This window comes from Ochotona curzoniae, unplaced genomic scaffold, assembly GCF_017591425.1.
Source record: "Ochotona curzoniae isolate NIBS_2020 unplaced genomic scaffold, NIBS_Ocur_1.0 contig_430, whole genome shotgun sequence".
Classification (NCBI taxonomy): Eukaryota; Metazoa; Chordata; class Mammalia; order Lagomorpha; family Ochotonidae; genus Ochotona; species Ochotona curzoniae.
Window position 1 is genome coordinate 29,077,701 of NW_024466219.1, and position 27,047 is coordinate 29,104,747.

A 27,047-nucleotide genomic window follows, 5' to 3' on the forward strand; every position below is an offset into this window, starting at 1 on the left:
GCTCACTACATTGAAGCACATTTACAAAGAAGTCTTCTCAGGCACTCCACAGTCCCAGGAAGCAAAAGGTCTGCTGTTTTTCTATTTACAATCTAGGTGGAAATGAGAGAGCTAAACTGGCGCAGAATTAGACTTCTTCACTTGCATTAAATATCCTGCCATCAAGTAGCTATTCTTTCCTAACTCCCATCCTTCCAACATAAAACACGCACACACGCACACAAACACACACACACAAACACACGCACACATAAACACACATGCGCACACACACACAAGTCCTACCTTTCAGAATAAAATAAAGGAAGAGACTGTGGAGGGAGGGATGAGCTTGACACTTACACATTTCCTCACTGGTTTCTTTGCAATACTTATTGTACCAGCATTAATTTGCCTTAAGCTACCAGTCCTCTAGCCAGCTCTTGGTCTTCTTGATTAGAATTGCATTTACCCCAATGGAATTCATTTTTAACAAAACTATAAGAAATTGTTTTTTAAAATCCACCACAATTCCCTCTGAAATTTGTTATACAGAATCTTTGCCAGTAAGAAAAAAGTTCAACCTTAGGGGAGCGGGGGGTAAAGCCAGTAGAGGGAATGTGGACAGCCATTCCCACTGGGAAGCGTGAGCTGGGATAGGGCAGACCAGACCAGGCAGAGCTACAACACCTATGGGCCTCATGTGAGCTAGATAAAGGAAAAGCCAGGCTGGGCTGATTGTTCTGACTGGTGCAAGCATAAATCAGTGTGGGTGAGGGTTGTTTGGGCTTTGCTGCAGCATCAGCTAGCAGAGGCTGGCACTAGGGGCTAATTCTGTCAAGTTAAACTCCAGAACCACCTGGAGAGTGCATAATCTAGAAGTGGGAGTGGCCTAGGAGGGAAATAGTGGGGTGGGCGCCTCCCTCTTGGGTTACCACTCCCACTGGAGAGCATGAAAACCAAGATTGGGGCAGGGGTGGCTGGACAGAACAGCACCCGCCAGTATGTGTGTGGGCTGGATAATAGGGCAGGTTGGGTTGAACTAGGCTTCAATGCCCACTGACATGTACAAGAGTTAAATGGGATCTGGGACAGACTGAACAAGTCTGTTGTACATACTGGCAAGCATGGGAGCCAGGGTTGGGGGGCAGGCCTGGTAGGGGTTATAGGGAGTAACCCCAACTAGGCTGCAGCTCCCACTGGTTTGCAAGAGGACCCAGTATGAAGTGGCAGGATCAGGCTGGACTGTAATACCCATTGGAAGACAGGGCTTGAAACAGAACTGATCCAGCAATTGCAACAACCAGCATGTGCATAAGCTGATTTGGGTGACAGACTGTGCCGAACCCTGTACTGACAAGCACACACAAGAATCAGATCTGAGATCACCTCAGATGAAGTTTCTCTGGGGAGCCCTCCAACTGAACTGCTGATCTCAGAACCCCAATCATGAAGAGACTGTCAACCAGTGGATTCTGAAAAGATTTCATCATGCTTGTAATGGTAAGATTGGCAGCGATTCAGAACTGTTGAACTATCAAAATTGCATGAGCAGGACCTTCAGAGCATGCCCCATGTCAGAGACCTGGGATGGGTGGGAGGCTGGGTGGGGCTTTTCCCTTTATCTCTTCCCTTACCCCGGATACAGAAAAAAAATAATACTACTAATGTGGAAACTTTCCTGTAGCCCTTGACCCTTTATGCCCTAATAAACTATGTAAAGATTATCAAAATAAAAGAATTTTAAAAAAAAAAAAAAAAGGAGGTTCCAATTTGTTTCTGGCCAGACTTTGCAAAGTGTGAAGGTCTTTCTTGGACACATCTATGATGCTGTTGGATCCATAGAGAGCTGGTTATTGGAGCAAACTGACTCCTGAGCCAGGCTTGCAGTTATAGATCAGAGCCAGCGGGGCTCCCCCATCCAGAGATGCCAGAACCCAAAGTGACCATGTGGCTCCTGCAGCCCAGACTACACCCTGTGTTTTCCCATGCATGTCAGAAGCCAGGGTTGTCTTTGGCTCCCAAACCCAGCCTCCTTTCTTCCATTCAGTGACACTCCTGGCCTTCCTGTGACCCCTGAAGTATTTTACCTCCCCAAGTTCTTGGTTACTGTCTCTGGGGAAGCCTACAGGTGGAAGAGAGTCTAGTAAGTATGCACATTTACACTACCCTTGATGACAGGCCAGGGTTAATGAATCAGACATATCAGTGTTAACCACAGACTTCAGACATAGGAATGAATCTCTACTTGTTTGGGAGGTTTTGGGGGGATCAAGTGCAACACTTGGCTAGAAATACTCAAGCCAACAGGGACAATTTACTCAATGAACTACATCACATATTCACACCAAAGACTTTAAGCGTACAACAGAGGATGGGCTCAGCTTGCCGTACCTGGTAGATGGCGTAGCCAATGCTGAGCATGTCCTGCCCCATCCTCCTCTTTCTCCGGCGGTTCTTCTGCATCAGGCCCAACAGCACCGTGCAACAGGGCTCGCCGATGCCCTCCTGCTCCTCATCTGCCTCGTCCAAATGGATCTTGAACTGGGGATTGGTCCAATAAGTGGCTGGAAGTCACCAGAAGAGGTGCCACTCCCCATGGTGGTTGGAGATGGGGGAGAAGAAAAGGGGAGAACTTCTGTCATCTCAATGGAAGTTCAACTCAGGTTAAGCGGGCTGAGGACGTGCCCTCCACCAGAGGGAGATGTGGCCTCCTCCAACCAACTCCCACTTCTGGGCACCAGACACATCCTATGCGTTCACAAGGGATTGCATTTTCAGCATGTAACCTACCAAGAGCCAGGATATGTTCCACTGGGAATGCCCAAGAGCCCACCATCCCATGACTGCCCAGGGCTACACTGAGAAGTAACCTCCAACTCCCACTGGGGATCGTTTATGTCTCCTTGTGCTCAGCTCAGGTCTGTAAATACAAACCCACCTCTTAAAGAAAGGGGGACATTTTGGATAAAACGTGTATCCCTGAGACAGACCAGAACAGGGTTCCAATGCAGATGTGCAATGGTGGAACTGCCAGGCTGTGGCCACCTGATTGGCCTGGGTGCTTCTTCTGTGAGAGTCTTAACTCCAGGTCACAACCTAAAGCAGTGCTAGCATCCAATCCTCCACCCATGAGCCTGGGTGGGAGGTCTCATAAATGGTGCTGGTGCCACAGCCCACCCACAAGACATGCCCTCCACACCCAGGAAGCCAGGTAATGATGCACAAGGAATCACACCTGGCCATCAGGACTTGCTGTTGGCACCCCACCCACAGGTAGTTTAAAAGACTCCATTTCAACATAATGATCATGCCAGGATGCAGAGATCCCAAATGCTTGTATCTGGGCACACCGCAGTTCTGCAACAGGGTTGAGCATCAAAGGAGAGGGTCTCTGAACAGAGAGGATGTGAGGAAACAGGAGCAGGCAGGCCTGTTCTAACATCCTCTCAGTACAGATCCCCTGTGAGCACCACCAAGGCAGTCTCCACTTCCCAGGGCTTCTTTTTTTTAAAGGTACAAATGCATAGATTTTAAAACCAAATATCTACAGATTCCAGAGGAGAGAGAGAAGACTGTATAACTTTCCATCTTCACATCATTTCCAAAGATTGGGCCAATCCATTTCTTGCTGACAGAGTAGCCATACGAATGGCCCTGAGCCTGGGTGCCCATGGTGTTCTGAGCTCCCAGAACAATCCAGGAGATTTGTTAAGCTTTTTTCTAAGAGCTTACTCATGGTGAGCAGATTTTAACTTCTCCCCAAAGCAACATTACAGCAATCCCTGTACTTTTTTGTTCACTCCTTAATAGTACTGGAGATAGAGAATGGGCCATTTAAAAAAAAAAAAAGAAAAGAAAAGAAAAACCACTCCATTTGTATCATGCTGCATAGTAGACCAGATGCTTGCCAGCTCATCCCGGCTTACCACAACTGTTTGGAAGGCAGAAGTTATTACACCATTTTGAGGATCAAGAGAAAGCAGTCCCAGGAAAGGCACACCCCAGAGATGCTGGTGCTATCAGGGAATAGAACATCAAGACAAAGATACTGGCCCTGGGCCCACAGCTGTTACACTGATTCCCAGGTACAGGATGCCAGTCAGCCACTGGCCAGAAAGGGGAGCTGTGGAGGGATTGAGAACACAGCAGGAGAGACTGTCAAGAGCACAACTGTACCAGCATGGGACTTCATTGTTTTTAATTTGTGTTTATTTTCATTTTCATTTAAAAGAGAGAGAGAGATCTTATACCCACTAGTTCACTCCCTCAAATACCCACAACAGCCGGGGCAGGGCCAAGCCAAAGCCATAATCTAGAAACTCCATCCATGTCTTCCATAGGTAGTAGGGACCCAAAGACTTGGGTCATTATCTGCTGCCTTCTAGGATGCACCTTAACAGAAAGCTGGAATTCAGAACAGAACCCAGGTCTCAAACCTGAGCACTCCCATCTGGGATGCAGGCACCCCAAATAGTGCATTAACTGCTGTGTCAAACACCACTCCCATGTGGAACATTGGGTTAAGGCAGCTTCCATAGCAGTGAGCACAACCCGGCCACGAGCTGCACTGATCACATGGCTGGCCTCGCCCCTGTGCTGAGGGACTATGTCAATCAACATCAATCAACAAGGATCAGCAGCAAACCGGCCAGCTGGAGCACAGGACTAGGTGCGGAGAGAGGGGGTTGCCTTCCTTCACTGCGCCTTAGCCAGGTGAGCTGGTTTTGTCAGTTTCTTCATCAGGTGTAAGTTCAGCCTAGGAGGAGTCTACACACATATCTATTAGTGCATTTTTGCGAATCTTGGATTCTTCCCTCATTAGTAAGATGAGGAGCCCCAATTAGTGCACAAGCAACAGGTGCACCAGACTATCCCCAGCAGTGATTGACCCCAATGGCACCCTTGAGAGAAGGCAGGGGCCACATGCAGTGAGCCACACAGTCTCACCCTGCACCCCCAGTTCACGTGCAGATGTGGAGTGGAGCCACCACGGTGCTGGGTGCAATCCACACTCCCTCAGCATGCCATCAGCCACACTGTCCCAGAGCCCAGTGGACAGGTGGGAATGGGGAAGCAAGAGCGGAACAAAGAACCTTGTAGGAGGAGCTGAGAGCAGGTAGGCAGGAAGACATCAGGAGTGAAACAGGGTGGGTTTGAATAGTGGCTGACATCAGGTCGTGGACCAGCAGCCCTACGACCCACCCTTGTTTTCCCAGCCCCCACCCCACACCCACCCTATGGAGCAGTGGGGCCTCCAGAGGACGCACAGAAGCTAGGAACAAGCTGCAAAGGCATGTCCCACTCTCAGGCATGCAGCTCAGGCAGGGAGGAGGAATGCAGGCAGGTTCAGGCCAGCCCCGAGGCCTCACCTGGGTAGTTCTGGCAGCCCCCAGCAGTGGAGCCCCGCGTCCAGCGGCCATTGAACAGGACCAGGTTCCATTTGTGCACTTCCTCGCTGCTCAGGGAGTCTGGGGACAGGTTGCAGATCTCCAAGCGAGAGAACTGTCTCAGGAAGTCCGAAAATGACATCCTGGTGGGGTAGTGGAGTGATCTGAACATAGCCCTGCCCCTCAGTTGGGTCAAGATCAAACCCACAAGAGACTCTTTTCCATTTGCATCTCAGCGAGGTCCAGCAGAGATGTGGCTTCCGTGCCTAAGTGTAGTCAAGAGACAGCCTTGGGGTCTTCCCTAGCTCACAGTGAGGGTGGTTATCCTGCTGTGACATAGACCAACCCTTCCCTTAGAGACCCAGAGAGGGCTCTGGGAGTATTAGGAGGACCACAGAGGCTACCGCCCACAGGCTGACAGCTAAGCCAGGAGGAGAGCCCAGACATCAAGAGTTGCACACTTCACATAGGCCACCTCAGGGGTGGAATCAGACCACGTGCAAGAAGGGTAACAGGAGTGAAAGGCCTCTTGGCCCGGAACTGCACTGCCTTTCTTGACAGCTCAAGTCTTGCCCCGCTGGAGACGGGCTGCTGCGCCTACATCAGAGCTGGGGCAGACCCACTGCTGAGGCGCAGCTGGAGGACAACCCCTCACCAGAACTCCCCATCCTCTGCTTTCTTGTCGAGCTCTTCCTTCCGCCTAGGGTCGATGTCATTCCACTCAGGTGCACTGGGAAGAAAGAAAGGAAGCAGAGGTGACAGTGCCTGTGGGTTCCCACCTTTCCACTCCAGCTGAACTTCCCAGGGCGGACCAGAAGTGGAACACCCACAAAACACAGGCAGGGGAGAGGCCGACCGGACAGTGCCCAGCCTGGACAGTGACATAGGCCAGAGCTCCAGCAGGGGGGCTGGAGTACGTGGCTTGGGAACACTACAGCCCAGCTCACTTGCTCTCTCTCTCTCTCTCTCTCTCTCTCTCTCTCTCTCTCTCTCGTGCACACACGCATGCATGGTAAGTTTCATGTTCCTACTGAAGGTTCCCAGCTGAGGATGGCCAGGGAGAGGGTGGCAGGGAAGATCCAGGAGAAGAGCAGGAAGATTTCCCAATACAGGAAAAGCACACACCACCAACAATGAGGAAGTTGGCGTTTTGGTTACCCAGCTAGAGACCTGGCCAGCTCTTGGGAGGAGGACCTGGCCTTTGTCCCTAGGGCTGCAAGAACTGCCCCTCAGGCCCAGGGTTTCTGGCTGCTTGCCTGAAGTGGGGACTCCCTGTGAGGCCTCCCACAGGTGGCCTTTCCCTAGCAATATCCACATACTTTGTTCAAATGCCATCTCCAACTCCCTGACCTTTAAAAAGGGAGGTTTTTCTGAAATATGTATGCAAGGTCTAACTGATTGCACAGTATCAAGACCTTCCATGAATATTTTCAGCAAAACTCCAAAGCCCTTCGGTGCCCAGGTAAAAGCTGGGGCACCCCCCACCCAGGTCCAGTCTGTGTCTTGCAAATGAACCTCTAACAGCTCAGGGGCCCCACGAAAGAACTCCCAGGGCCTCTTTCATTCCCTGAAACATGAATTTGACCAGAAATCAGTTCTCAGAGTGTGCGCATTGGAAACAAAGTCTGGGAGTACCAGGAGTAATCCATTAGCTCCAACCTAATCTCCCCCTTGATTCGCTAGCTGGATTCTGGGATGGGCTTAGGGATGTGCCCTTCTACTCCAACAGTCCGCATAGAATGGCCCAAACTTCGTCTGTAGCCTCAGCAACCCCCAGAATACATGGCAGCCACCTTCTACCACCAAGCCTTCGCAGTCTGTCAGAGACTGGGTGGAGTCAGGGCAGGCAAACATATGACAGCTTGGAAAACAGCTACTGGTGACAACGGGCAACACTTGGACTCACTCACTCTGGTCACCTTCTTAGGGCAGTGAGCATAACTGAGTTTTTTGGGTTTTGCTCAACCTTGGGCAGTGGGATGAGAAGTTTTCTCATATGGGACCCAATTCCTGGCCCACAGGATGCATGTTCTCCATGACCTAAAGCCTATTTAGTCACAGCTGTTCCACTTCCAATCCAGCTTCCTGCTAATGGCCTGGGAGAGCAGCAGAAGATGGCCCAAGTGCTTGGGCCCCTGCACCCACATGGGAGACTTGGAAGAAGTTCCTAACTCCTGGCTTCAGTCCCCAACCATATGGCCATTTGGGAAGTGAACCAGAGATGAAAAATCTGTCCCTTACATCCCCCACCTCCCCACCATAACTCTGACTTTCAAATAAATGAATCTTTACAAAAACAAAAAGTGACCAGTGTTTTTGAGTAGAGACAGACTGTGAGTCAGGCTTTGAGTCACCACAATGCAATGAGAAGAAAACAGGTAAGCCCTTTGACCATGAGGGGAATTCTCTGAAATGCCAGAGAAGCACTGCTCGGTGGTTTTCCTGCTGTTTTCCCAGCCTGGAATTCACTGACCCTTGTTTCTGGGCAGACCATGTGATTTCTGAACCGGGAGTGCCCCTCAGCTGACTACAACCCATCCCATGGTGCATGTCTCCCGCACACCTTTCCCCAGGGGGAGACGAGGGAGGAATGGGGAGGGAGGAACCTACTCATCGCTCCAGGCTCCCGACCACTCCACTTCGCCCCACGGGTTCCTGAGTCTGATCAACTTCTCTAGGCGGCCACGGAAATGCACCTGTGAGTTTCACAAAGAGAAAAGCAGCTGAGTGTCGGCCCCCGCGCTTCCGGGCCTTCGCCTCAGCATCAGAAAGCACATGTGTTTGCTTTCTTCAGGGTCCTGATGCTTTTACTTGCTTTTAAGGTCTATTTTCAGGCCTTGACCAAGTGCTCTTACTTTCCCCCATGTTTAAAAATAACAAAGAATGAGCCTATCACACAAACCAGCTCACGTCTGCTTTAGCTTAGATGAAAGTTTAGAGTTATCCTAGATGGATCCTGTTCTTTACATCTGAGACCTTGTGAAAATAAATACCACCAAGTAAATACCGACAGCATAGCAGAGACTACCGATGAGGCACTGTGTTAAGCACCCCAAATGGGTCAATACCTCCTGTAACCTCACCACAACCCTGGAGCTGCAGACTATCATTATCTTCAAAATGAACTGGACCCTCTTGCTTATTTCTTTTCCAAACTTGCCTTTCTGACTTCCACCATGTTCCAGAGCCACACAAGTCCTACAACTGATACAACCACCCAGCCTCTGGAGCCAAGAGCTATACAAAGCTCCTTCCTATATATAGGTATATAGATAAAAAAAAAAAAAAACAGTAACTAAGACATTTCCTTCTCCTCATCCTTAGTTAACACTCCAATATGACCCCCATGCCCTGGGCCATGGCGCGCGCGCACACACACACACACACACACACACACACACACGTACATAGTTGGATTTTCCTTGTCTTCATTTTCTTCATATTCTCCATCATGTCCTAGCCCAACATTAACACATATATGTCCCATTTGTATCTATAGGGTTGACTTGACTAAAGAGCATATTCATGAAACATAAAGACATGTGTAATGAGCATGCATGCTCTTTGAATAAATAGTAAAGAACTAGGTCACTTACTGCATTTCCATTTTTGCATTAGCCATTGGGAAGCCTAAAGCAAGTTAATTTTTCAACTCTAGTTCTGTCTTCAGCCTAGATCGATATGATTTACCTTACATTCATGATATTATTATGTTTCTGATTTCAATTGTAAGCTACTTCAAATTCTTTTTGAAAATAGGAAATAAAAAATAATGAAAGTTATAGCCCATGCTTTCTCCTTAGGGTAGAGATGAATGATTACCTGCATTCCTTCACATTCTTATCTCCCAGTTTTACCTACACATACTCCTGGAATGTATGTACCATCTAACTGACGTCCTTTCCTAGCCACACATCAGCATGAAGGCTAAATCAAGACAGAATCCACTGAGCTTGAGGTCAGAAGGTTGTCAGTCATCTCTGCATGGGTAAGAGTGAAAAATGCCCTTGTAGTGAATGAGAGCTAACCACATGCCTGTGGTGTCAGGGACTCCCTACAGCAAGGCAAGGGAGCTCAAAACCTAACTGTGAGCCTCTTAAGAAAGTCAATCTTTCTCTCTCTCTCTTTCTCTCTCTCTCTCCCTCTCTATCTCCTCCCTCTCGCTCTCTATCTCTTTCTCTGAGATGCTTGGGTGGATGGTAATGCTGTGTGTGGCACACACCATATCCCCCCATTCCCATTCAATTTTACCTCTTCAACGCCAGTGACAGAGTATGCGTGACTCTTGACTAGCTTCTGGCTGGTGATGGCTTCAGTCTCAGCTGCACTGGAGATCTGGGTGGAGAAAAGTTCACTCAGGGTGGCTGGCCACGACCATGTGTCGGAAGCCATCCCTACAATACTTTCTAAGACTGTCCCAGCACCGGGCTAAGATTGTAGACATGGCAATGAACTACAGGTTCTTGGTGTTATCTCCATCCATCCCTCTTTAACCAAGCCTTCAGTTCCAGCAGGTGCTGCATGGCTACCATGCCTGAAGCATAACTCCCCAGCCATTCAAACACCACCAGAAAACTGAGACCTGTATATTCACTGAAAGCAATCTCTCCCCAGCTCCACCCTCCCTACCTACACATACACACAACACACACACACACACTACCTGAAGGCTAGTCATCCTTGATTACAGAAAGACAGAAAGGAAGGGCAGCTGGAGAGGTCTGAGATAACAGACCCTGAGGGCTGGTGGTCTCCACTGCTCTCTGGTCCCTACAGCTGTTTGAGAACTCCATGTAGCCACCCCTCTGGTTGGCGGTAACCACTGGCCTCAGAATGCCTTTTCTTTTCCTTCAGGCATCTCCAAGTCTGCCATGTATTGCCCATCATTTCTGCTTACAGATGTAGCACCTAGGGTCCAGGGACCCAAGTGTTCATTCTTGGTGCATTACAGCAGCACTAAAGGGAATCTGGAGCTCTACAAGGCCACTAACACTCCAGCTCCCACCCAGTGAGCAGGTCTTCACCAGCTCCTGTATGCAATGACCAGCATGCCACCAGACTGGCCCATCAAGTCCCAGATCTATACTAGCCCAAAGCCTTCCCAGGCCTCTCTACCTCCATGTCTGTTTCCATTCCCTTCCATGCAAGAGAGAGGAATAAAGAGAAGCCCCTTGGCTCACGTCAATGGAGCAGCCCAGCAGAGACCCCTTGCGCAGGGCCTTCCGGACAATCTGATACAGGTTGGCTGGTGGATCCTTCAGGTCATAAAACTCAGAGATGCCACCCGTGAAGTCCTCAAACCCTTCCACTGTGGACCCTCCAGTGAGAGCCTCATAGGACCCATTGAGCCTATTAGGAAGGAAAGAAAACACACACCGTGTAAACCATTCCCTAGCCACAGGACCAAGGGAGCTGGAAATAGGGATAATGCTGGGACACCCTGGAGTCTGGAGCAAGGCCCTTGGCCAGTCTCGTTCACCATCCAGGAACATGCTTAGCCCACAGCTTCCTGAGATCAGCCCAACACTTGGCAAGGAACCCTCCTGGACAACCTGTATTTCAGCCACCCACTCCTTCACAAAGGTTAGAGCAATCCTCCCAGGACTGGCCTCCATTTCTTAGATTTGGAAGGGACAAGGGAACAGGCAGGAACGAGGGAGAGCCTCCCTCGAGGCTGAGTGGCATCTGCTGAGGTTTGCTTTAGAAACAGGCCCAGTGAGGAACTAAGCTTGCCAAAAAGGGTAGCAGTAAACAAAACCCCAAAGCAGATCTTGGGCATCAAATGCCAGTGAGAAAGAAAACAGCTCCAAAGGGAGGGGGGGCAGACTTAGCCGAGTTCCATGTCTGAACACACTTGATTTTGTCTTTATCCTTCAATTTTACCTTGTGTTAACAGCCTACCTCTGCAGTTCAGAGAGAAAAAAGCTAAGTCCCCCACATCCATAAGAGCTGAGGAGTTAAATTCCCAACCCTAATCACTGTTTCTCTCTGTGACCCAGGGGTGCTTTCCCTGCAGCCCCTGGCAGCCAGGCTAACAGAGTAAGTGGCCCTGGTGACTGAGCGTGGCCTGGGGTGTGGGGTGGGAGAGGGGTGGGTTCAAGCCCCAGGGGCTTCACAGTCTTACTTGGCATAGGCTTTCTCTAATAAGGCGCTCCAGAACTCACTGCCTTCTGCAGAGTGCAGGAAGAGCAGCTGCCCATCCCTGGTTGGCAGCCGGTCATCGATGACCACCTCCACCCACTCTCCATATTGCCAGAACTGGGGGAGAAAGCAAGATAACACAGGGCCTCATGTGAATACACGAAAGGGTGAAGGCTCTCCCTGCAGGCCTCACATGGGGCTTCAAGCTGTCTGGGTGACATCTTGCGTTTTCCATGAACTCCCCCGCTCCTTAGCAACAGGATCCAGTTCTCCCTTCTTCTACACCACTTGGAGACAACGAATGAACCAGAAAACAGCTAGTGCAGCCTCTGGCTTTGTGGGTGGGAAAACATGCCCAGTTCTGTCCAGCAACAACAGTGGGTGACTCAGACCCATTCCCCTGCTCCTAAGTGTGGTGGAAAGGGGGCAGACCCGTGGATGCTTGGACGCATGCACTAAAGCAATGGTTCTCCCATTTCACGTGTATCAGAACCCCTGAGGGAATCGTTCAAACACAGAGCAACTGACCCTGACCCCAGACATTCTCAGTTAGTAACTCTAAGATAGACAGGACCTAGGAGTGCAGAATGTGGTGACAAAGACCACAAGCAAGGCATAGTACCTGGAAGTGGAAGATGCCTGCGTAGTTCTTCTGGAAGCTCTGATCCTTGGGAACAACGCGGTAAAGCAGCTTTTCATTCAGGGTCAGGGAGGCAATGGCCGCCAGAAGCCAGCAGTCACCTGCACAGTGTTGTGGGAAGGGGAAGACACAGAGTACTTGGGTCAGGCCTGTAGAGTCCCCACTGTTGCAGGTCTTCACTGTCCCATTCAACCCCAAGTCCACATTTGTCTTAGTGCATTCTTGCTGCCGGGGAAGATCGCTGAGACTGGATTATGTAAAAAGGGTGTACATGGTCCTAGAAGTACAATACCAAGGTGCTAGGAGACTTGGGGTCTGGAGAAGGCCACTGTCTGCACCCCAGATGACCCCATATCACTGTGTCCCTGCATGTCAGGGAGTGGCAGGCAAGGGACCTGGTTGATCCTCTCCAGTGCTTTCCCAAGAAAGCTGCTGTGGGGACAGACCTACCCAGAGGTTAATCAGGTTTAATCCCCACAAGGAACTGCTAAGGTGTGGCACCAAGAAAGGCCTGTGGGAGGGGAGGGGAGCTCTGTCCTCAGTCACGGCAGCATCCACTCCTGTGATCAGCAGGTTGGGGGCCATCTCAAGAGTGGTCTGCTAGGTCTCTCGTGCACTCCCTGGCTTCTGTGCCTAGGGACTCTGTCAGCAGCAAGGCCATCACCAGATGTGACACTCCAGCCCAGGAGTCTTTCTGCTTCATAACTTGCCCAGCCCATGGTGTTGTGCTATTAGCAGCAGGAAACAGACATAGACAAGGATTCATCCCATTCGTGAAGAGACTTGACTCTTAGGTTCTGCCTAGCAACCTAGGGGGATACCTCCACTCAAATACTGGCATCGTCACACCACCTCCTTATCCACCAGCCCATCCCATTCCCTGCCTCTGGTGTTAGTAACCAGCCCCCTAGGGGTTGTTCCCTGAGGAGTGGAAATTCTCTGCCCCACACAGGAGTGTGACATCACTTCCAAGAAGCCCCGAGCAGGGCAGTAGCTCCTTACAAGCCAGCAGCCCTGGGTGGAAGGAGTAAAATAACCAACTTTCCTCTCGCACTCAGTTCCTTGTCTTCCTGCAAAACACCTCTGATCCTGTCATTTGTCTACTCAAAAACCACCAGCTCCTTTCCATTGTTCACAAAAGAAACAAAACTCCTTGCAACACGACGTCAGCCAATGCTCCAGGCTTTCCTATGACACTGCCACCGTGACTCTGACGTCCCTGTCAAACCTGGGCATGCACAAAGCATGCCGCAGCCTTGTCCGTGGCCGGGCTGTTTCTCATAGGTACCCTCTGCTGGCAAGATCTATGTTGCAACTTCACCTGCTGACTCTAACTCCTACTCCAAGAAACTTTCCTGATGCCTCCCACCCTCCAGCCAGAAGTCACTGTTCTCTTGAGGCTTCCTATGAGTCAAGACAAATCAGCGAACCCCGTTCTGTTCTCCTAAAAATCTGGGACAGCACCTGCTCTGTGTTTACACCTGACTCTCCCCATCTGTGGGAATGTAGGTGTCCACACCTGACAGATTCTACCTCCACCAATGTCAAGGTCCTTGGCTGCCTGAAGCTCTCAGGCAGAGGGAGACCTACAAGGTAAAATGAGCACAAGAGGACAGGGTGGGAACAGCTCCACAACGCCTCCCCGAGCAGGTGGCCTCCCTGAGAGATGAAAGTGGGTGTGGCCTCCATGAGCTGGAGCAGCCCCTGCTCCCCTTTTGGATGAGAGCATTCTCACTTCTAGCCTGAACCACTGTTCCACCCAGAGCACGCACCAACCAGCTGGCCCTCCATGGCTGACATCCTACAAGGCTTGCCAGCCGTTAGAGATCATCATTTTCTCCTCACCTCCCTGGGACCCACCAGGCTGCAGGAACAAGCTCAGTCACCAAGGACCTGCCAGTCACCCCTGCAGGTGCACACGAATAGTGGCAACAATGGTGTGTTTCCCAAGGAACGTATCACATGACTGCATTCTCCCACCAAGCATCCGTTGGGAGGAAGGGCATTTATCTGTTGCTCAAAATATTTCAGAAACTCCCTTTGGGAGCCTGCCTCAAAACTTGTGGCACCATCTTCAGGCTCTTCTCCAAGGGAACACAACTTTGGTCTGAGAGCAGTTTTAATTTCCAAAAGCAGCCCAGAGCTTTAGGGTTAGGGTTAGAGTTGGGGTTAGGGTTGGGGTTACAATTAGGCTTAGGGTTGGGGTTAAGTTACATGCGGTAGTGAATAAAGCAGACAAAAGAGCTGTGAATGTTCTCAATGGACAAGTCCTCCTCCCCTGGCTGCCTTCCAGCTGAGGCTGCTCATGTGGTATGGCTCTTATCCATTACCTTTCTGTTTTATCAATATTTATTTATTTATTTGAAAGAGGGAGATCTTTCATCTCTTCTAAGATAGTCTCAATGATCAGAGTTGATCCAAGTCAATGCCCATTGCTTTCTTCCGGTCTCTGCACGTGTCCAAAGGCCCAAACCCGTGGGCTATCCTCTTCTGCTTTCCCAGGACATCAGCAGGACACTGCACCAGAAGTGGAGCAGCTGGCACGTTTATCAGCACCCTTGTGGGATGTCAGTGTCATAAGTGGCTGCTTTACTCACTATGCCACACCAGCTCCGTGGGGTTTTTTTTTTCTTTAAAAAAAAATGCTTTTTCTGGAGCTTTCACTGTGGTATAATAGCCAGAAGCCCATATGGGTGCCGGTTTCTACTCCCAGCTACTCCACTTCTGATCCAGCTCCCTGCTTATAGCCTGGGAGAGCAGCAGAAGATAGCTTCAATCCTTGAGTTTCTGCACCCCTGTGGAAGGCCTGGAAGAAGTCTCTACCTCTTTGTTTCTGATTGGATCAGCTCTGGCCACTGCAGCCATTTGTGAAGTAAATCAGTGGACTGGCGATCTCTCTCTCTCCTTCTCTTTGTAAATCTGTCTTTCAGAAAAAACAAAAAAACACCCAAATGAATCCTTTTAAAAAATGTTTTTAGACTGGCATGGCTGGCAATTTTTCTTTCTTTTTTGCCCATCACTGTTCCTTTTTCCTTCCTCCTAGAAAGTCCACATCATGCCTGGAGGTACAGGCTGGCCTCGCAATCCCAAGTCTGCATGTGCCAGGTGGAAGTAAAGAGTCAGGAAAGCAGAGCAGGAGCCCAGTGTTAATGAAAGCTGCGCCAGCGCTGAGCCAACTACCTCCAGTCACTACTTGTCATCCAACAGAAATCATCCCCCTGTTTATGTAAGCCCCTACAGTCGGCTTTTATGCTCCTTGCAACCAGTGTTTTCCTAACGGGTAAAATAAGAATCCCAGCTCTGCTTCTGCTCTTTCGTCTTGCTAACATGCACCCTGGGAGGTAGAAGGTGATGGCTCAGGTAGGAGTGTCCCTGTGCCATTCTGGGTAGTGAGCCAACAGATAAAAGATTCTCTCTCTCAGTTCCCCTGTAATTCTTTCAAATAAGTAAATAAATCTTTAAAAAATAAGTAATTCCCTTAGCTCAAATTTTGCTTTTTTTATTTTATTAGAAAAGCAGAGCAGATTTTATGGAGAGAAGGAAACCAAGAGAAAGATCTTCCAACCACTGGTTCACTCCCCAAATGGCTGCAACAACCAGAACTGGGTAGTGGGATTGGGTGGGGATCCCCACAAAATAGAAACCAGAAAAAAAAAAGCATCCTGGGATTAGCCCTTGCTCCTCCAAGAATTCCCATGAGGCCCGACAAGCCACAGTCTCACCAGTGTGCTGCAGGGGAGGGAGAACACCTGTCATTCAAAGGCTCTCAACTGGAAGGCTGTTAGGCTAGGGTGACCCCAGGGCTCTTAGTTCTCCTGTAAGTGAACCACACACCAAGGTAAACAGTGAGACAGAGCCAGAGACTGCTGATCAGAGCCCTCCAAAGAACCTCTGGTAGGGTAGAAAACATCTGGTGCACAGACCATATAAGGCTCGTGAAACCCCTGGGTCTGGGCCTGCTAAGGCAGCTGCAGGAGGGACTCAAAAAATCAATAAATCTATAGCAGGCTCATTTCTAAGTTGATGATTTTGTACGGCCCATAAATGAGGATATCAATATCCAAATAGGCCTTGTCATGAAAAGGTCTCCCAGCCCTGCTCACTAGAATCTCCTCATTCTGAAGAATAAGATATGGGTCCTCAGCTGTCGCCTTCAGCCAGGTGGCGCTCCTGCAGCTGCACTGGGACTCTGAATGACTGCTGTCTCATGAATCCTTCTTCACTCATTCAAACCCCATTACATTTATTTTACCTCAAGTTGTTCCTTGAACACGTTCTGGAGTTGAGTCTGCCAGGAGTTTGCACCAGCTCAAGCGGGTCCCTAAGGTCCATGGCCTGATGAATTACACTGAGCTGCTAAGCTGTCCATGGACCAGAGAGATCAGTGTCCAGGCAGGACTGAGCTGGCAGGGCAGCAGGGCTTTGCCGTATGCCCCACACCCTGATGTCCCTCGGAAGCTGAGGCACGTAAGTGTGACTGTTATCACAGGGAAGCACATGACAGGTTCCCCCGTAAAAGGAAAGCAAGGACTTCCAGGCATGGCTCCTGCTTCCCTCAGCCCACACCTAGCATCTCTGCCTCTCTTGGCACCTCCCCTCGCTGGCCTGTGCCTCAGCCACCCCCTCTCCTCATTCTGCTAACACTCTCTCCAGCCTCTGACCTACTCCACATAACAGCACCGACTTACATGCAACGGCTGCTTCCAAAAGCTGTGAGGAAGACAAAAACGAGATGAGGCAAATAACGTGCTTCGCTCTGTGCCTGCCCCATGGCCTGTCTTCAGTAAACTTCCTTATTATCAGCTCCTGTCACCCCACACCACCCCAAACACAGGGGAACCCAGATGAGAGAATCAGTAGCAAGTGTTGATGGAGTGCTCACCATCTATAAGAAAACGAGACAGTACCTACACTTGCAGGTAGCTGGCTTCCTTGTCTGTGCTGAGCTCCACAACCACTTCCCTGCCTCCCGGACACCAGCACCAGCACCTGCAGTGCTCCAACCCAAGAGCCAGTCAATTCCTTCGTTCTTCGCCCTCTATGCAGTTGCTCCCTGAATCCTTCTGATCTGACTCTTAAGTAGCTGTCCAATTCCACCCCTTCTCTCCTTCACCCCTGTGCTGGTCTCCTTTCCCACTGGGACTGGAAGGGGCCCTCTTTCTCCAAATATTCACTAGCCTGGAGCTGCAATCCAGAAGTAGCAGAAAGCAGCAAAACCATCACATCATGAAAACATTTGTGAATTTGCTTACACAATGCATCCCTCCCCCGTTCCCACCAGCCAGGACGGTGACTTCCAACCATGCCAGCCTCACAGGCAACCAGTGCCAAGGGTTTGCAAAGTGGCTGCTATGGCTTGAGTGCTCTGTGCCCTATAAAATTCATGCCAAGACTTTATCCCCAATTCAGCAACAGTTACAAACGTGCATTTAAGTGGGCACTGAGTCATGAGAGTTCTCCCCTAACACCTTTGGGACCATGCAAAATAAATTTTTGTCCTTTATAAATTGCCCCGCCTGTGGTTGCTGCTGACAGCACAAATGGAACTGGAGAGTGACCCTGAATATTTGGTCAAATTTGCAGGATATCATGAAGTCAATGAGAGGGACACAGGACACCTGCTTCCAAGGCAGTGACCAATCACAGCTTGACAGCATTAATTAACATAGTGACAGCTAAGAACTGCCCAGGGTAAGGCAAGCTTCGCATGGAAAGGATCAGAGCACTTCAGAGGACATGGAGTGCTTGCATTATGCTGCTTCCAAAGTCCAGCGGGAGGGGGCAGCATCGCACCCTGCCGTCTTGTCCTATTTTTGTTTATTTTTCAGAAAAAGCTCAACCCTTCCCAAAGTGGCCAGGGAATTCATTCAGTGTTCTAAGAGAGCATACAAAGCTGCTATGACTCAATCCTGTAGGATAGAAAAAATTACTTTCGTGGCGTCTTATGTTTTTTTTCAAAGTAATACAATCACCAAATCTTTATTTAAAAAAAAAAAAACTGTTACCTAAGAAACGTTCCCTTCCTTGTTCTCCATATGAGAATTCCTTGTGCTGTTTTCCTGCCCCACACTGTGGTGATCCTGGCCACCCCACTGCCCTGAGTAATAAAGTCCACGTTTCTCCTGGGGATCCTGCCTCCCTGGTGGTTCTCCAGCTTGCAACCCCCCTCCTGCCCACTCCAGGCCCATGGTTTCTGGAGCCCACGTCACACTCTCTCTGCCTGAAGGACTTTCGTACCTGTCATCTGAGCCACCTGCAACCCTCTGCCCTACTCCCCATCCTGGGAGAAGAGAGGCTGTCCCTGTTTGTTTATTCTTTATTTCCCCAACGTCTACCGCACTTGGCAAGATGGAGGCACTTAATAAGCATCGGACAGGGTGGCGGGGGATGAATGAGCTGTGAAAGTTCTTCCTGATTCTGACAAATGAGTCTGTCAGCGAAGCCGAAGCCATGTGTCCCGCCACCAGACACCAGGACTCCCTCTGACAGTGACCCCGCCTCCTGCTGTGTCTGTGAATTAAGACTCTAGCACCCCTTACAGGGCCATGAGCCTCAGCTCCTGGTGGCATTACAGCAAGGTGCCGTTGTCTCTGAAACATAAACACTGACATGCACCAGTCCTGGGTGCTACAGGTGTCCAGAACCCCTGCAGGCCCAGGGAGGAGGGTCGGCCATACAGTGATAGAGATTAGCCTCAAATTGCACTGGCATTTTTCTGAGAGATGGCAGGGTGACTCAATTATGACAACCATAATTTTTATACCCTCAAAATAACTCTCTTGAGCCGAACCGCATGGGATAAGGCGCACTAAATAATCCACTCCTGCAGAGGCCACCTGGCCCCACCACTCCTGGTTCCCATGGTGACTCACAAGGACTTAGTAATGCATCACAACATTTACCTGAGGACACCTTGGGGTCCATGGGCCTGTGGTTTCCAGAAGTTACAGTGCACCCCAGAGAGCTAATGCACTTGAAAAACAAGAAAAGGTGGGAGACAAACTGGGCATGCTTGGCTGGTCTTGCTTTGCCTTCCAAGTTAGCAGTGGGGAGGAAAGGAACAAGCAAGCAAAGTCTTCACAGCTGAGAGAATTCATCCAGATGAACTCAGCAGAACCAACCTGCCAATTGCTAACTTCTGCTGGTGTTGAAGGGATGAGAGTCAATGACATGAACCTGCTTCTCATGTGCTGGCCTTTTCCAATCCCAAGCTTTCAGTTGGAACAGTGCTGTTTGGAGGGGGGAGTTATGAGTCTGAATTGGTTGTACTGGAATCAGGGCAGGGAATCATTAAGCAACTACGTTTGGAGTTTACGTAACTACATCTTGGAGCCAATTTCTGGGCCAAGTGGCTTTGCTGACCAAGTTTAATTACAAGGTCCTTCGACTACAAAAATCAGATGAAATGCTGGAAGCCAGATGTCACAGAAAACTAAGAGACTGTTCAAATACCATTGTTTGCCCAGCTGTGGCCAAAATATGTGTAATAAGGCCCTGTATTTGCCAGGGACAGCCCAACAGGCTGCTCAACATACTCCCCCCAAAACAGTTGCAGATCCTAAGACATCCCCAAATTTTAGCACTCCAAAAGCTTCCAAATGTTGGCCCAAGATCCTTAGAGTCATCAGATCTTAGCCCTGAGTAACAGAGGGTCTCCATGGTCAGATGAGCACAGCGCTGAAACCTCAAGGATTGTCAGAGACCCAACCAGACCAATGCAGACGTAAAAATGCAAGACACAAATAAGGCATTTGGGAGCTGGGAAAACATCCTGGACACTGTGAGAACAAAATTATGTGAAACGATCTGGGGAAGAAATCAAAGTTACAGGCAGAGTGGCAGAGGGGCCGCTGGCTGTGGGTAGGCAGGGCATCTGCAGAGAAAGCAGCTGCAGCCAGAAGCCAGTGAAAGTGTGCCTGGAGCCTGCCTAGAGAACAGTGTTACACCACAGCCCAAAGGGGTGGCCAGCGGTAGCCTCATGCAATTCCCGAGGATGGAAGCTAGTGGAAGGCAGCAGATCCCAAGGGCCAACGCTGTAATTTAAACCCAGCCAGGGCTTGGTGCAGCAACAAAACAGTCCTAACTGGCTTGCAAATCTCTTCTGCTCAGCATGTCCAGAACAGATCTGCATGGTGATTTACGCATTTGAATCAAGAAGTTCTGTGTGAAAATGTAAATATCCGACCCCCCTTAAAAACTGCTAAACCTAACCCGAATCCCTCAACTTTTTCATTCTACAAACACTTGGCTGAGCTTCTCCTTTGCCATGCAAGTAGGACTTTCTGCTGTGAGGACACAGCAGCAGAGGAAAAACAATGTCGCAGGAAAGACAAGCAGACCATAAATACTATTGCTGGGCAAGGGCCGAGCCAAGGAAGAAATGAAGCAGGGAAGGCAGAGGCACAGAGGAGGCTGCTAAGCTCTGGGTGGCCGGCAAAGGCCTCCAGCCCCTTCCTCATAATGTCTAGCTTCAGCTAAATAACGGCTTCCTGCTGACCTAGAACACTTCTTTCACTCGCCAAAGTCGCCAGTCTTCCCTCTTGCTACCACCTTCTGCCCTACTTTATTCCTAAAGGCATTTGAGTTGTGGCTCCTGGGGCCAGTCCTTCCCAGAATCCCCCCAGCTCAGGATACCCAGGACCAAGCAGGGGAAGGAGACGCAGCAGGTGAGGAGAGCAAATGAGCAGAAAGTGGATAGAGAGGCACCTGTGGGAAGGATGACCCCCAAGCCCCATCTGTGGAGCAGCGGCTCTGGAAGTACAGGCTTGGAAAGTGAGGGAGGAACAGAATTCCTGGGGCCCAAGGTGTGACTGGGAGGGAGTCACAAGATACAACAGTGCAGAAGGCTAGGGGGCGGGGCTGCAGAGGCTCGGGCACCAAGACTGAAACAAGGATGCAGCTCTTGATGAACAGTGTGGCCAGGGCTTGATGCCCAAACCAACCCCAGGCCATCCTTTGAATGCAGGGGAGGGGGGGTGCAGTGGGCAGCATTAGGCATGGTGAGGGGGATAGACCAATGTGCAGGATGGAAAGAGACCCATGTGAAAGAGAGGATGTGGCGGGAGAGTCTGAGGCTTGACTTGATGACTGCAAGGGTAGAGGGAGTGCCACAGGCCACAAATTGTGCCCCTGGATGGGGGAGACTCAAGCAGCTTCTGTCGCCTACAGGTCAGGCAGAGGCACAGAGGTGGCATGAAAGAGGTGACAATGGAAGCTGACAAGGCCAGAGAAAGAGCCCGTGCTTTCTGCTCTGCATGAGTGGAGGTAGCCTGCAGGTAGATCCAGCTCCTGCAAGAAGTCCTGCTCCTGCGCCTTGAATGGCAGTAGTAAATCTACTGAAGGAACCCATTTGTCTCCACAATGCATCTGGGACTCTCAAAGAATATCTAAGGCTGCCTGCCCTGAATGTAACAGAGGCCTAGTACTTTCTGCTCCTGTTCCAGCCTGACTACCCTCCTCCTTTCCACACACACACAGCCTGGGACATTCCATCACTTTCATACCCTCCACTCAGTGTCTACAAGTGGCCTACTTGAGCCATGCCCTCTAGCCAGCCCCCTGTGCTAGGCCCAATAGCCAGGCAGAGGGCAGCTGCAGGGGTGCAAGCTACATGGTTACCTGACAATGCATCTGCGGTCCATAGGCCCTGGGGGATGGTGGTAAGACATAAGGTGCAGACAGTGAGTTCAGCCATTCAGCAAGGAGCTGAACCCTGCTGGTGGGCCATGCAGCATGCCAAAGCTATGCTCTGCCAAAGGTGTGGGGCTAGAGCTGTCTACAGTTGCCCCTGCCCTGCCACCAGCAAGAACCAGCAATGTTCACTGCTTTAGTTTCCAGATCCATAGGTCAGGGTTCCCTGGGTGAAGCCAGAGCTCAGAGAGCTTCCCTGCATCTCTACCTACTCACAAGGTCAGGTCCACATGCCAGGCTCCCGGAGATGGCCAGGCACATACACACGTGTTACACATCTACTGCAAAGTGAGAGCCTGGCACCCACGCTGACTTCAGCCAGGAGACTTGGACGCCTAAGAAGTCTCCCCTTGGCACTGCAACCCGGCATTCCCACCAAGTGAGATTCTTTCTCCTGCTCACACATGCCACCTTCTAGCAGCCCCAAGAAGGCAGGATCTGAACGCAGGATTTTTCTGCAATGTGTAAAGCTAAAAATGGGCTAGGAAAAAAAAGTGTGTTAAAAGTTATCCAACACAGCTTTTAAACCACACTACAGCCATGCCTGTGCTTCCTCATTAGTGCCCAGAGTATAATAAGTGCTATAATTATAGGTGAGGATAAGCATAAGAGATATTTGTAACAACTATTCATGTGGGTTTTATTTATCTATTTGCTTTCCATATTTTCCCTTTACTTGAAAAGCAAAAAGATAGACTAAGAGACTTCTTGCATTCATTGGCTTACTCCCCAAATGCCCACAACAGCAGGGGCTGGCCCAGGCCAAAGTCAGGGACCCAAAACCCCATCTGAGTCTCTCACTTGAGTGGCAGGGACCCAAACTCCAGCGTCCTCACTTTCTGACCCCCAGGATGCACTCTGCAAAAAGCTGGATCAGAAGTGGATGACCCAGGACTAGCCATCCAGATCGTGGGACACGGGTGCCCCAAGGGGTGTCCCAGCTGCTGGGCCCCAAGCTCACACCTGTCCATGTGATTTCTCTGACTGTATTCATACAGGCAGCCCTGCCCTGTAACCCCCGTGCCCCTCCACTGACTCCCTCTCCCATCCCCTACCCCCCACCCCACCTCCTCTTAGACCCATCAGCAAAATCAAAGGCACACTTCAGTCCATTGGACACCCAGAACTGTCATTCACCATGTTCTTGCCTCCCGGAGGCCTGAGCCAGCACTCTCATGAACCTCGTGAGTGGATTTGAACCTTCAACCTCTCTGAGGCTCCTCCCCGCTGCCTCATCCCCACCCCGATTGCTCATTAAGAAGAACCACTGGATCCCAGGGAATTGATTTGCTTTATCCCAATCCTCAAAGGATGCCACACATTAAATGTGTCTGGAAAAGTGCTCTTAAAGATACCGACATTCCCCAATTACTGACTAGCAGGATGCCCCAGCCTCTGGGACATGCTGACTCATGGAGCAAAATCAGTGTAGGGGAGGTGCAGGGGAAGGTGATGAATTTAGGTCACTGCTGTTGGTTCCTTGTCTGCCTTTAGGGACATGTGAAATGATCTAGTCACTCTCTCTTCAAAACAGGAAAACAGAATATAAGACTCTATTCAGTAAACCCAGCAAGCATGAAAACGGCATCCACCCCACAGAGGTAGAGAGAACAAACAGGTCAAAAGAGACAAGCTCCCACAGCACAGTTCATGCCCCCGCCTCCCAGATACAGGGAAAGCCCCCAGCAGGTGTCAGAGCCAGCCCCCAGAATCCTGGGCTAAACGAACTCTGTCATTTAGAAATTACCCAATGTGTTTTAGCAGCCAAAAAAGTAGACTATGACAAACTGCTTTTAAATGTTTTACTAACGAAAGAAAGCAGAAAATTTAGGTCAACAGATAAAAGTACAGCAAGCAACCGGGGAGCCCCAGGCGCAGTGGACAGAGAGTGTGTGAGACCGTACCAGGGAGCACACAGCCTAGACTCACGGGCTTGTTACCAGCCGTGCCCATCCACAGTGGTGCTCGCTTTCCAGGGCTAAGGGAACCAGGGTTAACTGACTACTAACCACAACTACCTGTCAAGCAGGGTTTATGTCCCCACAGTACAGCTGGGAATACTGAGGCATAAAAGCCACAGTTGCTGCTCCACTTCGATCCAGCTCCCTGCTAATGCAACAACTGGGGAAGCAACAGAGGATGCCCCAAGTACCTGGGCCCAGCACCCACGTGGGCGACCCAAATGAAGCTCCTGACTCCTGTCTTCAGCCTGGCCCTGTCCCAGCCATTTGGGTAGTAAACCAGCAACAGATGGAAGATCTCTTTCTCCCTCTCTCTCTCTCTGTGTATAACTCAACCTTTCAAATAAATAAAAATACTAAAAAACAAAAACAATGGGCTCATGACCTAGTTGATACCTTACCCTCTGACTATAGTAACTGGTCCAAGTTTTGAGCAAAGACACACTACTGCAATACATCAAAGTCCTTTCCTGAGATGTGTAAAGACACAACTGGTGTAGATGCTCCTGGGACAAAGCCCAGGACCTCTCGTGGGCATGCCATGCGCAGCCTGTCTGCAAAGGATGAGAACAAAGCCAGCCCACAGAGACCAGCAGAAGCTGAGAGCAGGGCAGGCACAGAAACCTCAAGAGGTGCTGGGCCACCCAAGGAGCAGAATGCAAGGGAGGGGCAGGCTGTCCTGGGCTGAGCAATGGAAAGACAGGCTGAGTGTGTACAGCTCTCTGAGCGAAGGGCAGCACAAGTGTCCCTGGAAGAGGCACTTGTAGATGTATTCTGCCTGGTCCCGCACAAGGTAACCCACCCTCACATAAGGTGGTCTGCACTCTAGTGGGGCTCTGTACGTGGGCAGCTCCTGCTGGACCTGGTCCTGCTGGACCTCGTGGCCGTGCATTCAGCTAAGAAAGTAGAGCAAAGAAAAGCTGGAGTTGCAGAAGACAGCATCTTTAAAGAACTCGCCTTCTCAGGTGGCAAGAGGTCTGAAGTCCAGGGAGAGCTGTGATCTCAGAGCTCTTTTATCCATGGGTGCTCAAAGAATTACTTGTGCAGAGTCAAAACTATTGTGTTCTCCTGCAAACACCAGGCGGCCCCAGGAGAAATCTGACAGTACAGTAAGAATTACATGCAGCAACAGGTCCCTTAACCCCGCAGCCTCCTCAGCCTTCATTTTCTTATAATTATGCCTCCAACGACAGCCAGTTTCTGGGCTGCTGGCAAGTGGAAGCCTGAAAGCTCAGTGTGTGCATGGACACAAGGGATCATCAGGCACACGTCAAGGATGAACCAGGACCATTAGGAGGTCAGGACTGTGGACAGTCCACCCTACCTGTACATCAGACCTGCCAATGAACAGCTTCACCCTGGCCATGATGTGGGAACGGAGAGATTAGGTGCGATGCTCTTCCTCAAAGCAGAGAGAATAAATCCGGCGTCCAGTGACAGGAGACAGGACAGATTAGCTGAGCTGCCTCTGTACAATACACAGAGTGGATAAAAAAGAAAAGGCTTTCTATAGACTGACGGAAAGATCTCCAAGATAGTTTATTCAGTGAATTAACAGCAGAAAAAAAAAAAAAGGCAAAGGTGTCAACACAGTGCTGTCTCAGTACAAGAGGAAGACAAATTAGAATATGTATTTCTATTTGCTTGGATTTGCATAAGAAAGCACTGAACTGATTTTTCTAGGTGGTTGCAAGGCAGTGAGCAATGCTTTCAAGGCCTTTCAAGGCCCACCTCTCAGTGGTATGAAAATAATTATGAAAGAGACATTTTCATGACATAAACCAAACATTAGAAAAACAGAGAGTAGACCCACTGCCCAGGGCTGGACTCTGTTAAATCTCCCCACAATTGAGCTCTGCCTCAGGGCCAGACCCGTGCTCACCTCTCCCAGGCCACACAGGTTTGCTGTGGGGTGCCACTGGCTCCCCATCCTCACCATCAGTTGCAGCCTCGGGCCTGTGAGACCACTTTTCTGCTTAGTGAGACTCAATCTGCTTCCAGAACCACAGAACTGGTCCCAAGGGGCAGGTGCGACGGCTCAATTTGCTAATCCCCCACCTGCAAGTGCCAACATGCCATATGGATGCTGATTTGTGTCCCCAGTACTCCACATCCCATCCAGCTCTCTGTGGCCTAGGAAAGTAGCAGACAACAGCTCAAAGCCTTGGGACCCTGCACCTGTGTGGAAAACACAGAAGAGGCCTCTGGCTCCTGGTTTCAGATAGGCCATTGGGGGAACAAACCAGCAGATGGAAGATATTTCTCTGTTTCTCCTTGCCTCTGTAAATCTGCCTTTCCAATAAAAATAAATAGATCTTTAAAACAAAACACAAAAAACTGATCCCAAGCACCTGGCCCCTTTCAGGAGGTTGAACTCAATGGCCCTTTCCATCTGCTCAGTATAAGCCACCTCCCCCACTGGATGAGTGTTGGGCCTTGTGGTTAAGTCACCTGCAGCCCACACTAGAGTGCCTGGCTTCAGCTCCCGATTTCAGCTTCCTGCTAATGCACACCCAGGGAGGTGGCAGTGATGGTTTGCATAACTGATTCCCTGCCATGCCCACAGAAGACCTTGACCGAGTTCCTGGCCCCAGTCCCAGCTCCAGTAATTGCAGGCATTTGAAGAGGGAAGCTGTGGATGAAGCAGACTTTCTTTCTCTGTCTCCCTTTTTCTTTTTCTTTCTCCCTCCTTCCCTTTTTTCCTCCCTCCCTCCCTCATAAATCATAAAATAAAACAAACTTTTAAAGAGCCCACCACCACAGCAGCCGGGCTCACCCAGGGCAGACACCATCACAGCACTTGCTCCCTTGTCTTGATGAGAGCTGGATTCTGAGAGGGCACTGGGTGTGCTTCCTGCACTTCAAGCCTCCATCAGCTGTATATTCTCTTCATGGTAACCCAGGGACCCCCTTTCTTCAGAAACCTTCTCTACTCTTTGCTTAAAACTATTCAAAGGAAAATCTATCCAAGCCAATCAATATGGAGGCACTTATTAAATGTTTTCCCCCAAAGTTAAACATCTTTCACCAGGAACTGTTAAAAACCTACCTCCAAAGGTGCATTTTCCTGAGAGCCAGGCTCAATTAGGCTAAACATTTAGCTTGCAGTGAAAAAACAGCACGTGCTTATCCAGAACAACAAAAGGTCAGAACACAGCACTGTGTATGCCTTCTCAAAAAGCCTGGGACCCAGGCTGCGAGTTTTCAGGGAACAGGGCACATGCTGGTGGCACCCCGATTGTTCCT

At 50.0% G+C, this 27,047-nt stretch overlaps 1 protein-coding gene across 4 annotated transcripts in view; it reads right to left on the reverse strand.

The window, feature by feature from the left end:
• Positions 1 to 27,047, reverse strand: part of CAPN8 (calpain 8) — a 52,295-nt gene that overhangs the window by 17,422 nt on the left and 7,826 nt on the right. For all 4 annotated transcript variants that reach the window (XM_040985328.1, XM_040985327.1, XM_040985331.1 and 1 more), the window contains exons 3-10: positions 12,133 to 12,251; positions 11,494 to 11,627; positions 10,550 to 10,718; positions 9,621 to 9,704; positions 7,980 to 8,065; positions 6,025 to 6,099; positions 5,352 to 5,512; positions 2,374 to 2,546 (exon numbers count right to left, since the gene is read on the reverse strand). In XM_040985328.1, the coding sequence (XP_040841262.1) occupies positions 2,374 to 2,546; positions 5,352 to 5,512; positions 6,025 to 6,099; positions 7,980 to 8,065; positions 9,621 to 9,704; positions 10,550 to 10,718; positions 11,494 to 11,627; positions 12,133 to 12,251 (1,001 nt within the window). The remainder of the gene's footprint in view (positions 1 to 2,373; positions 2,547 to 5,351; positions 5,513 to 6,024; positions 6,100 to 7,979; positions 8,066 to 9,620; positions 9,705 to 10,549; positions 10,719 to 11,493; positions 11,628 to 12,132; positions 12,252 to 27,047) is intronic.